We start from the raw sequence: 13,188 nt of genomic DNA, 5'->3' as shown, positions 1-13,188 counted from the left end.
TGGAGATTTCCTGATCTTGTCACTCAGAAACCCATCGTGACAGCCTCTGTATTTCATATTCTTTTTTGTTTTTAATTTTGTTTTGTTTTGTTTTGTTTGAGACGAGGTCTCGCTCTGTCACCCAGGCTGGAGTGCAGTGGCACAATCACAGCTCGCTGTAGCCTCTGCCTGCTGGGTCCAAATGATCCTTCCACCTCAGCCTCCTGAGTAGCTGGAGGCTACAAGCACAAGCCACCTCACCCAGCTAATTTTTTTTTTTTTTTTTTTTTACTTTTTGTAGAGACAGGTTCTCACTATATTGCCCAGACTTGTCTCCAACTCCTGGACTCAAGCAATCCACCTGCCTTGGCCTCTCAAAATGCAAAGATTATAGGCTGTTTTTATTTTTTAACAAAACAAAATTTCACAGGTTACTCTCCAATTTAGAAAGATGGTGGGGGGGGGTGAACTGTCTTGACCATAAACACAAAAAGAACCAATAAAGCAAGGCCACTAGGTGGGATATCCAGACACGTTGAACCTGCTGTTTTTCGCCCTCCTTAAAAAAGTTCAGCCGGGCACATGGCAAGCACCTGTAGTCCCAGTTACTTGGGAGGCTGAGGTGAGAGAATCACTGGTGCCCAGGAGCTTGAGGCTAAGTGAGCTACAATGACTCCTGTGAATAGCCACTGCATTCCAGTCTGGGCAACATAGCCAGACCTCGTCTCTAAAATTTAATTTAGGCTGGGCGTGGTGGCTCACACCTGTAATCCCAGCACTTTGGGAGGCCAGAGGCCAGATTGCCTGAGGTCAGGAGTTTGAGACCAGCCTGGACAACATGGTGAAACCCCATCACTACTAAAAATACAAAAATTAGCTAGGTGTGATGGTGCACGCCTGTAGTCCCAGCTACTCGGGAGGCTAAGGTAAGAGAATAGCCTCAACCCCGGAAGCAGAGCTTGCAGTGAGCTGAGATCATGCCACTGCACTTCAGCCTGGGCAACAGAGCAAGACTCCATCTCAAAAAATAATAATAATAATTTCATTAATTTAAAAGCTCAATAAACACAGGTGATGCACAGGCCAGCAAGGATGTTATGGGATGCTCGGTGGTCCACTCCCACGTGCACACTGGCCACCCCTGTCCCCGGAGGCCTGCAGCACACCACACACACACACTGATGCACTCTCTTGCTCTCTCCCCACCAAGCAGAACTTCTGTGGGCAGGAGGGGCTGTGTGACACCCTGGGTGTGGCAGACATCGGGACCATTTGTGACCCCAACAAAAGCTGCTCTGTGATCGAGGATGAGGGGCTCCAGGCGGCCCACACCCTGGCCCATGAACTAGGTAAGATGTGCCTTGCCAAAGCCCACTTCACCACATCAGCAGGAACTGCACTTCCAGAGCCAAGGTCACGTAGCTCCTAAGGAATATGTGGCCCTCGCTTAGGAATAGCTCCTCGTGATTTTGACAGGGTGGCTGTATACAAACAGATACCGCACTTGATGGTGCTGAACAAACTCCACTCCCACCCCGAGCACATGGCCAAAATACATGATGATCACAGGTCACCCGATGAATGCCACGACACCAGACGGGTGCTGGGGTGGAGGCGCGGCACTGTGCACAAGCTAAGCCACAGGATCCGGGGGAAGAACAATGGTCCAGGGACTGTCATGTAAGAGAGCAAATAATAGAGCTAGATCCAAATTTAGGACAGGCTGAGGCAGAAAATAAAGGGGTATCCGTGTTTCTCAGTCATCTGAGAAGGCGTCCTGGAAGAGCAAAGCGCAGGGGAAAGCCCAACGCAGAAATCTTCTGAGGGTGAGGGGGTGGCTACTCCCCTGAGGAGCTCCATCTCTGTCCCTAACTGGGCCGGGTGAAGCGCCCTCAGACAGGACAGGGCAGAGTGGACCAGGCCTCTCTTCCCAGGGCACGTCCTCAGCATGCCGCACGATGACTCCAAGCCCTGCACGCGGCTCTTCGGGCCCATGGGCAAGCACCACATGATGGCGCCGCTGTTCGTCCACCTGAACCAGACGCTGCCCTGGTCCCCCTGCAGCGCCATGTACCTCACGGAGCTCCTGGACGGCGGGCACGGTAGGCACCGGCGACCCCGCCCTGCTTGTCCCCGTGGGCCTCCTTCCACTGCTGCTGGCGCAGGGACCCCTCCACCAGTGCCTCCTCACAGGGCCCTTGGAGCTGAGTCCCAGCCAGCCTCCCATGCTGGGGCATTCACACCACCCCCGAAGTCTGCTCTTCCCGGCCCCATCTTCCAGCAGCAGTTCTGGGCTAATTTAGATGAGTCACAAAGCAGGGGGAGTCATCTGAGAAGGCTGTCTGAAGGAGGAGGGTTTGAGCAGCGCTTGAAGGAATAGAAGCACATAGCACAGAGGAGAGACGAACCTACAACAGCTCAGGCATGGCAGAGGCAGTGACTGCGTCCTGTGAGAGCAAGAGGGCGGGGGGCTGGTTCAAAGGATTGGAGCCAGGCGTGGGGCGCGCACTTGTGGTCCCAGATACTCGGGAGGCTGAGGCTGAGGCAGGAGGATCACTTGAGCCTAGGAGATCAAGGCTGCCAGTAAGCCGTGATCACGCCACTGACTCCAGCCTGGGTGACCGAAAGAGACGACGGAAGGGAGGGAGGGAGGAGGGAGGGAGGGAGGGAGGGAGGAAGGAAGGAAGGAAGGAAGGAAGGAAGGAAGGAAGGAAGGAAGGAAGGAAGCAAGCAAGCTGGGTGCAGTGGCTCACGCCTGTAATCCCAGCACTTTGGGAGGCTGAGGCAGGTGGATCACAAAGTCAGGAGTTCAAGACCAGCCTGCCCAACATGGTGAAACCCTGTCTCTACCAAAAATACAAAAAATTAGCCAGGCGTGGTGGCACATGCCTGTAGTCTCAGCTACTCAGAAGGCTAAGGCAGAAGAATCACTTGAACCCAGGAGGCGGAGGGTGCAGTGAGCCAAGGTCGAGCCACTGCACTCCAGCCTGGGCAACAGAGCTAGACTTTGTCTCAAAAAAAAAAAAAAAAATTGCTTCTCAGAAGAGGGGATTAAAGAAAAAACAATTTTAATTGGTTGGAGTTGTTGGTAAAGCAATGAAATATTCTAAATTCTTCTCACTAAGGGAGACAGGGACATGTATGATGCAAAAATAAGATTATCCAGGCAGCATTAGTTGGTCTTCGTTTGCATATTGTGACTTTGAGGAGCACGGTTAGGTTGTGATGTGGGTGAATATTGCGTTAGCTGGTATTCACTGGGTATACACTGAATGTCGGGAGCAATGCTTCCTACATGTTCAGGACAGCAAAAGAAAGTCGGTCCTGAAAAACCTTTGCAACCGATAGGCATGCTCTCACGAGATCATCGAGTGGTGACAGCTTTTAGTGGCAGGTCAAGAAGTCGTGACGCCTAGACCTTCAGTGCCATCCATCGCAGGCCATGAAGAGCTGAGAGGGTGGCGCCCCTGCGTGCGTTCTTACGCCCCTGCTTCCTCTTTTCCCAGGAGACTGTCTCCTGGATGCCCCTGCCGCGGCCCTGCCCCTCCCCACAGGCCTCCCGGGCCGCATGGCCCTGTACCAGCTGGACCAGCAGTGCAGGCAGATCTTTGGGCCGGATTTCCACCACTGCCCCAACACTTCTGCTCAGGACGTCTGCGCCCAGCTTTGGTGCCACACTGATGGGCCCGAGCCCCTGTGCCACACGAAGAATGGCAGCCTGCCCTGGGCTGACGGCACGCCGTGCGGGCCTGGGCACCTCTGCTCAGAAGGCAGCTGTCTACCTGAGGAGGAAGTGGAGAGGCCCAAGGTGAGGGACAGCCCCTGAGGATACTGGGAAGGAGAAAGGAGAAACAAAAGGAAATGGGGAGGACTGAGGGCTGTTCTCGAGGGGGGACCACACTTGAGAGTCACGAACCGAGAGACAGCCAGGCAGAGCGTCTCACACCAGAATCCCAGCACTTTGGGAAGTTGAGGCAGAAGGATCACTTGAACCGAGACCAGCCTGGGCAACATAGTGAGATCCTGTCTCTACAAAAAATTAAAAAATAAGCCAGGCCTGGTGACTCACACTTGTAGTCCCAGCTACTCGGGAGACTGAGGCAGGGGATCACTTGATCTCAGGAGTTTGAGGCTGCAGTGAGCCATGATCTATGCCACTGCACTCTAGCCTGGGCGGCAGAGGGAGACCCTGTCTCCAAAAAAACAAACTTTGGGCCAGGCTGCAAAACAGGACTTCTAGGTAAAATCACTCATTTTTTAACAAACAAACCAAAGTATATTTATCCTCACAGTGAGGAGCCCGTGGAGGCTCACCCTCACTCAGTGGGTTGACACTGCCATGGCTCCAGACATTAGGGAGCTGCTTTGGGACTGACTCAGGGCTGGTGCAGATGCAGATTGGTGAGAGGTGTGGAAACAGGAAGGTGGGCACACAACAGACTGGGGCCACTGTCAATTCCATCATGAACACAGAGAGACACGTGGAATAAATTCCATCAAGAATTGAGTGAAAAGTGTTCACAGCCTGCCCGTGCTTGAACTGAATGCATAATTAGAGGTTGGGAGAATGAGAGCAGTTGTGGGAATTCCGTACTCAAAGAGGAGGAGAGGAGAGAGAATCAGAGCTGCCTCTGGCCAGGCAGAAAAAAAACTTGGCCCAGGAGAGAGTAAAGTCACAAGAAAAACCAAGGCAGTGCCAGTGAGGGTTTTTAAATGATTCACTTCTTTGCCCTGCTCTTAATACATCCAAACCGTGAGGCTGATCACATTTCTCTTACGGTGAGTCATGGAGCCATCACTATGAAACAGCATCCACTGGGTTTCACAGCCCGGTCCCCGCCAGCGCTGAATTGCCAGGGTAGTCCAAGCACTCCTCAGTACATGTCTTTTGCACTGAGCCTTCTGAGGCTTCTGAGCCTTCTGAGCCTGCCTGCACCAGGTAAGCTCCATACTCTTGTCCTAAGCCTCAACTGGCACAGGATTCATGGATTGATCCTCAGCCACGTCCCATTCACCCTGTTCCTTCTCATCACATGTTATTGAGGAGAAGGATCTGCCACCGACCCCCAGAGGCAGAGCCGAACTAAGTGCAGGGAGAGGTTGACGTGAAATGATCATGGAATGATGTGCGGCCTCTATTTTTAAGAACAGTCAGATCAGAAAATACATATTCATAGAATCAGGCCGGGCACAGTGGCTCATGCCTGTAATCCCAGCGCTTTGGGAGGCTGAGATGGGTCGATCACCTGAGGTCAGGAGTTCGAGACCAGCCTCACCAACATGGTGAAACCCTGTCTCTACTAAAAATACAAAAAGTAGCCAAATGTCGTGGTGGGCGCCTGTAATCCCAGCTACTCAGAAGGCTGAGGCAGGAGAATCACTTGAACCCAGGAGGCAGCAGTTGCAGTGAGCCAAGATCACACCACTGCACTCCGGCCTACTAAAAATACAAAATTTACCCAGGCATGGTGGTGTGTGCCTGTAATCCCAGCTATTCAAGAGGCCGAGGCACAAGAATCACTTGAACCCAGGAGGCAGAGGTTGCACTGAGCCGAATTCACGCCATTGCACTCCAGCCTGGGCGACAGAGCAAAACTCTGTCTCAAAAAAACAAACAAAAAAAAAGCAATTCTGTTTCTTTCCCAGGCATTATCCTATCACTGGAACCAGTGGCTGGTAGACTGTGGCAACACCTCCCAGGACTGCTTCCTTTAGACCAGAGTTCCTCTACCTTGGCACTAGGGACACTTGGGGCAGGATAATTGTTACTGTGGGGCCTGTGCATTGCTGGATGTTGAGCAGCATCCCTGGCCTCTACCCACTAAATGCGGTAACATACACCTTCCCCAGCTGTAGCCACCGGAATATCTCCAGACATTGCCAAATGTCCTCTGGAGGGCAAAATTCGCCCCAATGGAGAACCACTGCATTATATGCAACCTTATTCCCATAAAAAAGTGTCATTCATTCATTCAGCAGTCTACGGAGCACCTTACTAAACATAAAGCACTGTTTAAGACACTGAGGAGTCGGTAGTGAATGAGCCCAGCCTCGTCTCTGTGCTCACAAAGCCATGAAGGCCACACAGTCCTTAAACAAATGATTGAGGCAGTTTACGGTGCTCCATACACCAAGATGAGAATGACTAGATGAGGAAGCCAGGGCTTTGGCCACCCGGTGGCACAGACACTGAAGCCTCCTGGCCTTTGCTCCTCATTCAGTGTGCCGTTGTATGTTGCAGCGTGTGGTAGATGGAGGCTGGGCACCGTGGGGACCCTGGGGAGAATGTTCTCGGACCTGTGGAGGAGGAGTGCAGTTTTCACACCGTGAGTGCGAGGACCCCGAGCCTCAGAATGGAGGAAGATACTGCCTGGGTCGGAGAGCCAAGTACCAGTCATGCCACACGGAGGAATGTCCCCCTGACGGTAATTGCCACTCAGGGCCGCCCCTGCCAGAGCAGCTACTATCATCGCTGTGACACATCCCCAGAGGATGTGTAAAGTGGGAGTAAAGTGGGTGTCCTGGAATATAGAGTTTTGCCTGTGATCTGCACCTAAATGGGCTCTGCAAGGCTCCAAGCCCAGGGGCAGCTCTCAGGGACCCGGGACAGCTCTCATAGTGTTTAGAGAGCCTGGCAAAGTCAACGAGAGAAATTACCCTCATCTTCCAAGATGTGGAGAGGAGGACATCACTCCCAACCAAACTTATTGGGGAGGAGCCTCTGGAGAGGGGCTGGTGTCTAGGAAACTAATCCTCCTAGAGGCATCAGAACCCTCATCTGTGTGCAGAATGGAAGCATTTTCCAAAGCAAGTGTCACAGCCAAACCTCCAAGGTCTTTCTGGCCAAAATTCAGCCCAGGGCAGAGGGAGGATTTCTGAATCTGATTCCCGCTCACATTCCATCTTCCCTTGGGGCCATGGCAACTGTTTGACAGAACCTTCCCAGGAAGCAATACTACCTCTCCCTCCCCTTGGCATATTCCTATCCCCAGTACCTGCTAGAAACCACACACATTAACTTAGAGGCAGTAAAGGGGCAGCAGCAAACTCATGAGAGGGAAATCATTACGAGGTTTTTCCCCACCATCCCATCCAACTGCCCAGTGTGCGGCTCCAGGAAGGATTGGCAGGCATGAAAAATCAGGCAGAGCCTTAGGAGAGATTCAGCCACGGGAAAGGACACTGGCACCGGGTTGATGTCTCATAGGAGAATCTGTAGGCTTTGCAGTTTCACAAGACAAGAAGGATCCACAATGGCTTGAGGCTCTAGAAACTTTGTGCTGGAATTGTGGGAGAGTTTGCCTGGCATACGGGTGAGACATTGCCGGGAAAGGGGGAGGACAGGAATGAATATAGGGTGCAAGGTAGGCATGGATGAAAAATGATGTCATGATTTCAGACGCACCAAAGTCTGCCATTACTGTCGGGTATTTTTTAGTACTTTTTGTGTGTCTAGGACTATAAAAATGTATGAAAATGTAAAAGGCATGGTCTCCATCCTTAAGGAGCTTGCAGTCCAATTAGAGAACCAAATCCCTTTAACACAGCCATTACGTTTCAATGGATGAGTCACAGACCCTAGGTTGGTGAGAGGCTCAGAGAAAGGAAAGGCTGGGTGAGCAGAAGCTTTGAAGGGAGTTAGGACTGAGCAGAGTCTGGAGGACTGAGATGGGGTGAGGTGTGAGGGGACCTGCCAGGATGGGGAAAGGTGTGAGAAGGGCCCTCATTCGCTTAGGTGGAATCAAGCAAAGCACACCACTATGTCAAGGCCAGACCACAGAGGTCCTCGAAGGCTGACACAGTATCTGGGGGTTATCTGTGCCACCTGTCCCATCAAGTCACCTGGAAGCTCCTGCAGACACAGCCCAGACCCCCTCAGCTGTACTGACTCAGAGTCTCAGGCGTGCAGTGTGGCATCTGCCTTGGCAAAGTCTCCCCAGGCATTCAGATGCACAGTTTGGGCGGGGAACCTTGGCAGGAAAAACAGCTTTAATTTTAGGATTTGGGGGTGGAAAGCAACCCACGTCTAACTTCAGATGGATTGGTCTGGCAGCGGCGCACGGCAGGACGGAGAGGAGGCAGGCACAGGTCCCCATGAAGACAGCAGCCCTGGGCTTGCAGTGGTGAGGGTGGGATGCCATCGTTTGAAATCACAGACTGTCCTGAATATAGTGTAGGTCTCTGTGATCGTTTGGAAATAGCAAATAGAGATGCTCAAATGTTCGGGAGATACCAGGATGCCAGTCTCAGACTTGAGCGTGGTAAGACCAGCAAATGAAAATCAAACAGTTTGTGGAAGGACCCTCAGGAGCTTGGCCATGCTGAGTTGGAGGTAATCATAGTACATATAAACAGAGCTCCCCAGAGACAGCCAGCATTGCAGAATGTGGGTGTAGGGGCAAGATCGGAGCTAGACGTGTAGATTTAGGAGTCTTTGGAGTCATGTCCAGTGTCACTGAGGAAATCGACACTGCACAATTAGCAGTGTCCTGAGAATATAGCTCCACGTGCCATTCTGTGCCTTCCAGGCTTACTGAATTGTTCCCTGTTGCTCCCTGAGTTCATTCATCTGTAAAGTACAATGAATCTCTTTCCCTAATGGAAAGGGCATTTATCCTAGAAAGCCCAGCATGAGGCTGGAGGGCTCCTTTCCTTGCCCTTTTGAGTAAGGGTCACACATGGGTCTAGGAATGCTGTGCCCAGAAGACACTGGCCCTGCCTGGGTCCCTGGGTTGAGTCCAAAACCAAAAGAAAGAAGAAAAATGCTGTGAATTCGGGATTTCTCCACCGGGACCTCCTGCTTGCGCATGGGTGTCACCTCCATGCCGTTTCTTCCTCTTTCTAGGGAAAAGCTTCAGGGAACAGCAGTGTGAGAAGTATAATGCCTACAATTACACTGACATGGATGGGAATCTCCTGCAGTGGGTCCCCAAGTATGCCGGGGTGTCCCCCCGGGACCGCTGCAAGTTGTTCTGCCGAGCCCGGGGGAGGAGTGAGTTCAAAGTGTTCGAGGCCAAGGTGAGAATCACCCTGGGACTCAGATCCAGAGATGGGGAGGAAGGTCGCCTGTCCCCACCCCTCCCACAGGCTGCTTCTGTGCTCAACACGCCCTCCTGCACCTTCCCTTTCCCTGTTGCAGGTGATTGATGGCACCCTGTGTGGGCCAGAGACGCTGGCCATCTGTGTCCGTGGCCAGTGTGTCAAGGCCGGCTGTGACCATGTGGTGGACTCGCCCCGGAAGCTGGACAAATGCGGGGTGTGTGGGGGCAACGGCAACTCCTGCAGGAAGGTCTCCGGGTCCCTCACCCCCACCAGGTGAGTCTCCCCAGGAGTTCTGGACCTTGCCTGGGAGAAGAGCATAACGGGCTTTGTGCTCTGATAGGCCCAAATTTGAATTGTGGATGCTACTTAATAGCTATGAGGGTTGGCCGAGTTATTTAAACTCTCCGAGCTTCAGTTTCTTTACAAAATGTCAGCAGTGTCTCTATCTCAGAGTCGCCGTAAGGATTTCCTGGGATGGGATGTGCACTTGGCAGTGTCAAGCTCATAGAAAAGACAGAACACAGGACAGCCGTGACTTTTACAAGGGCTGGAGGCCATGTGGATAGGGAGCTGTCATCTCTGAGTCAGTCGAGCCACACTGAGTAACCTGGACCTCTGCCAGAAAGCAGCTCTCCCAGGCCTGTTTTGGGAAGGACGTCTCACCCTAAGCCTGGCAAGCCCTGCCTTTTCTGCAGAGGGATCTTCAGAGAAGGGGGTTACCGAAAAGGGGCCCTGGCAGCCCCAGGGCTTTCATGAATCTGAGAACTCCAGACACTTTGTTCACATCCTAATGCCCCACAGTCATAAAACTCCAAGGATTTTCCAAAGTGCTTTCATTTCCATGGTCTTGTTTGATTTGTAAAATAAATCCATGAGGTGAGCAAGGCCAATACTATTCTTCGTTTTGCAGAGGAAGAAATTAAGACACAAAAAGATTAAATGACTTTTTAAGGTCACATTGATAGTTAATGACAGCCAGAAGAGAACGTAGTTTTCCTAAGTCCTGGATGACTTTTGTCTCCCATTCCATGTACTTCCTGGAGAGTAAGGGCAAGGTCAGGTGTTTTATATGGACCACACTCTGCCTCTCTGCCTCCAGTACATCAATGTATCCTTCTGGGGGTTACGTGAGCGTCCTCTGTCCAACCACTTCCCCCACTCACGGTCTCAGAATTTTTGAGAAGTGTTCACTGTATTGTATTCTACTTAGTGAAGCTCGCAAACCCTGTCCCATTCTGTGTGTGTGTGTGTGTGTGTGTGTGTATCTATCTCTACATCTCTCATCTCATCAGTCTGAGAGAACAGAATCAGCCTATAGCAGGCAACTTGGGACTGTTTTCATTTTTTTAAATTTATTTTTATTTTTTTGAGACAGAGTCTCACTCTGTCGCCCAGGCTGGAGTGCAGTGGCACGACCTTGGCTCACTGCAACCTCTGCTTCCCAGGTTCAAGCAATTCTCCTGCCTCAGCTTCCCAAGTATCTGGAATTACAGGCGTGCACCACCACACCCAGCTAATTTTTGTATTTTTAGTAGAGACGGGCTTTCATCACGTTGGCCAGGCTGGTCTTGAACTGTTGGCCTCAAGTGATCTGCCCGCCTTGGCCTCCCAAAGTGCTGTGATTATGGGTATGAGCCACTGCGCCCTGCCTTGGAACTCTTTTTACATTTAAGCTCAAAGGACGTAGAAAAAAAGAAGCAGACGCTATTCAGATACTGGGGCCCTTGGCCACTTTCCCTCAGGCTTTAGACAGATGGGCCTGTGGACACTCTCAGAGTCTGAGACTAAGCAGCTAGCCCCAGCTGGACATATGGCAAGAAGAGCAAAGAGCCTGCCTGACCATTTGCCTCACTTTCTCCCCAGCCTATGGAACTCAGATTTCCAGAAAAGAACAAACAACTAATCTTTCTTCATCCTACCTAAAGCCCTAAGCCTATAACGGACTGGAAACGTTTCCCAAAACAGCATTCTGTCATTCCAGAAGCACAGTGCTCATGGTGCCTGGGCACTCCCAGAAGGTGGCTTCAAAGAAGCAGGCTTGAACCCCCAACTCCCAACCCCACCCTGATCCCACCCTAGGGCCATATTCATCAAATACTAGGAGCCGACTGACTCAAAGAGGCGGTGTGAAATTTCCTCCTGTTCACGTTCTGGAAGGGGTGTGCAGAACAGTTTTTTTCCATGTGAGTTTGAGCTCTGGGTATGGAGGTGGCCAAGCAAAGTTGTATACCAGTGCAAGGAACTAGAGGTATTCGAGATCTCATTTGACAGGTGCCAGGTTTGGCTACACCAGTGCAGCTTTCCAAATCCTTCTGGGTTCGCCTCCTCTCTATGCTGCTCTCAAGACCCACATACCTCAACTCCTCAACCACGCATTTGAAATAGAGTTGCCAGATGAAGCAAAAACCCTTGAAAAATCCCAATGTACAAGCCATTTCTGTCTGCCTGAACAGCTAATTTATTGAGAACTTTGAGGCAACTTGCTTAATACTTGCTTTGGTTTTTCTTGTCTGCCACCTGGGGTGCCCACTTCAGTCTCCAAGGTATCATCGCGACCAGGGCTGGGCAGCCACTGGTCTGAGGGTGTCTTTCTGTTTCTATCATAGTTATGGCTACAATGACATTGTCACCATCCCAGCTGGTGCCACTAATATTGACGTGAAGCAGCGGAGCCACCCAGGTGTGCAAAACGATGGGAACTACCTGGCGCTGAAGACGGCTGACGGGCAGTACCTGTTAAATGGCCACCTGGCCATCTCTGCCGTAGAGCAGGACATCTTGGTGAAGGGGACCATCCTGAAGTACAGCGGCTCCATCGCCGCCCTGGAGCGCCTGCAGAGCTTCCGGCCCTTGCCAGAGCCTCTGACAGTGCAGCTCCTGGCAGTCCCCGGCGAGGTCTTCCCCCCGAAAGTCAAATACACCTTCTTTGTTCCTAATGACGTGGACTTCAGCATGCAGAGCAGCAAAGAGAGAGCAACCACCAACATCATCCAGCCACTGCTCCACGCACAGTGGGTGCTGGGGGACTGGTCGGAGTGCTCCAGCACCTGCGGGCCCGGCTGGCAGCGGCGAACTGTAGAGTGCAGGGACCCCTCCGGCCAGGCCTCTGCCACCTGCAACAAGGCTCTGAAACCCGAGGATGCCAAGCCCTGTGAAAGCCAGCTGTGCCCCCTGTGATTCGGGGGGAAGGCGTCAGTCTCATGCTCCTAGACTTGGGGTACTGAGGTGCAGACAAGGATCTCCACTGTGGTGACTCTATATATCAAGGCAGCATGGCCCACCCAGGCCTCCCATTGCTGCAACCCCTCCAGTACTGCACGAATTCCTAAGGGGGAAGAGGAGAGGGGATGGGGCAACAGACCCTATCATCAACTGTCCAGTGGACTGGACCTTGCTCGGGTTCAAGTAGAGGGCATAGGTTAAAAAGTAAAAGTGCACTTATTGACTCAGACAGGACACTCAGCGTCAGTCTGTTTGCAAAGGACTAGCAAAGTTAAATGAAAAAAAAAAAAATTCTATCTGGTTTCCCCGATAAATAATCTACCTCAGAGGGGAAACCATTAGTACAAGAGAGGCGTGGGGCAGGGAGTCAATGGTGAATGTCAAAGCAGGCTCCAAAGCTGCACCCCAGGCTATCTTCAAGAATGACCACGACTGTCTTCAGTGTTAAAATCCATCACCTAAAGGGCCGCAGCGTCACAGGGTTGTGGAGAGCCACATGTTCTCAGGCTGCCACCTGCAGGGGTGGATCCATTTCAAGTATTTATGCAAATGTGTCTCTGAACTAAAGTGTGATCTTATGCCAATGCAGTGGTCTGGTCTGGTTCATTGTTTCTTTGGAAAGGGCAGGGACCTAGAACCCAGGGATGGAGGCTGAAACCAGGTCAGCTCATCTTGAACTCGTGCTGGGCAGCTGGCTCCCTGCCTGCTCTGGGTCCTCACAAGCCTGCAGAATCCAACTCATTCAGGCAACTTTCATTTGCACGATCTAGACCAGTGGTTCTCAAGCTTTCATTATGATCATCTAGAGGGCTGGTAAAAACAGATTGTGAGGCTGGGCACGGTGGCTCACACCTGTCATCCCAGCATTTTGGGAGGCCGAGGCAGGAGGATTGCTTGAGCCCAGGAGTTCAAGACCAGCCGCGACAACATGGCAAGACCCTGTTT

The 13,188-nt window shown here is 51.8% G+C and overlaps 2 protein-coding genes across 2 annotated transcripts in view; one reads left to right on the top strand and one right to left on the bottom strand.

The window, feature by feature from the left end:
• Window positions 1-12,827, top strand: part of ADAMTS8 (ADAM metallopeptidase with thrombospondin type 1 motif 8) — a 23,157-nt gene extending 10,330 nt beyond the window's left edge. The window contains exons 3-9 of the mRNA XM_033207023.1: window positions 1,193-1,328; window positions 1,914-2,081; window positions 3,486-3,787; window positions 6,221-6,404; window positions 8,825-8,997; window positions 9,119-9,294; window positions 11,628-12,827. Coding sequence (XP_033062914.1) covers window positions 1,193-1,328; window positions 1,914-2,081; window positions 3,486-3,787; window positions 6,221-6,404; window positions 8,825-8,997; window positions 9,119-9,294; window positions 11,628-12,198 — 1,710 coding nt within the window. The 3' untranslated portion in view covers window positions 12,199-12,827. The remainder of the gene's footprint in view (window positions 1-1,192; window positions 1,329-1,913; window positions 2,082-3,485; window positions 3,788-6,220; window positions 6,405-8,824; window positions 8,998-9,118; window positions 9,295-11,627) is intronic.
• Window positions 12,824-13,188, bottom strand: part of LOC117081388 — an 83,363-nt gene continuing 82,998 nt past the window's right edge. Inside the window, exon 9 of the mRNA XM_033207203.1 lies at window positions 12,824-13,188. The gene's annotated coding sequence lies outside the window, so the exon portion shown is untranslated.

The sequence above is a fragment of the Trachypithecus francoisi genome, unplaced genomic scaffold (assembly GCF_009764315.1).
Source record: "Trachypithecus francoisi isolate TF-2019V2 unplaced genomic scaffold, Tfra_2.0 Lachesis_group8, whole genome shotgun sequence".
NCBI lineage: Eukaryota > Metazoa > Chordata > Mammalia > Primates > Cercopithecidae > Trachypithecus > Trachypithecus francoisi.
This window is presented reverse-complemented; position numbering and strand designations above follow the sequence as displayed.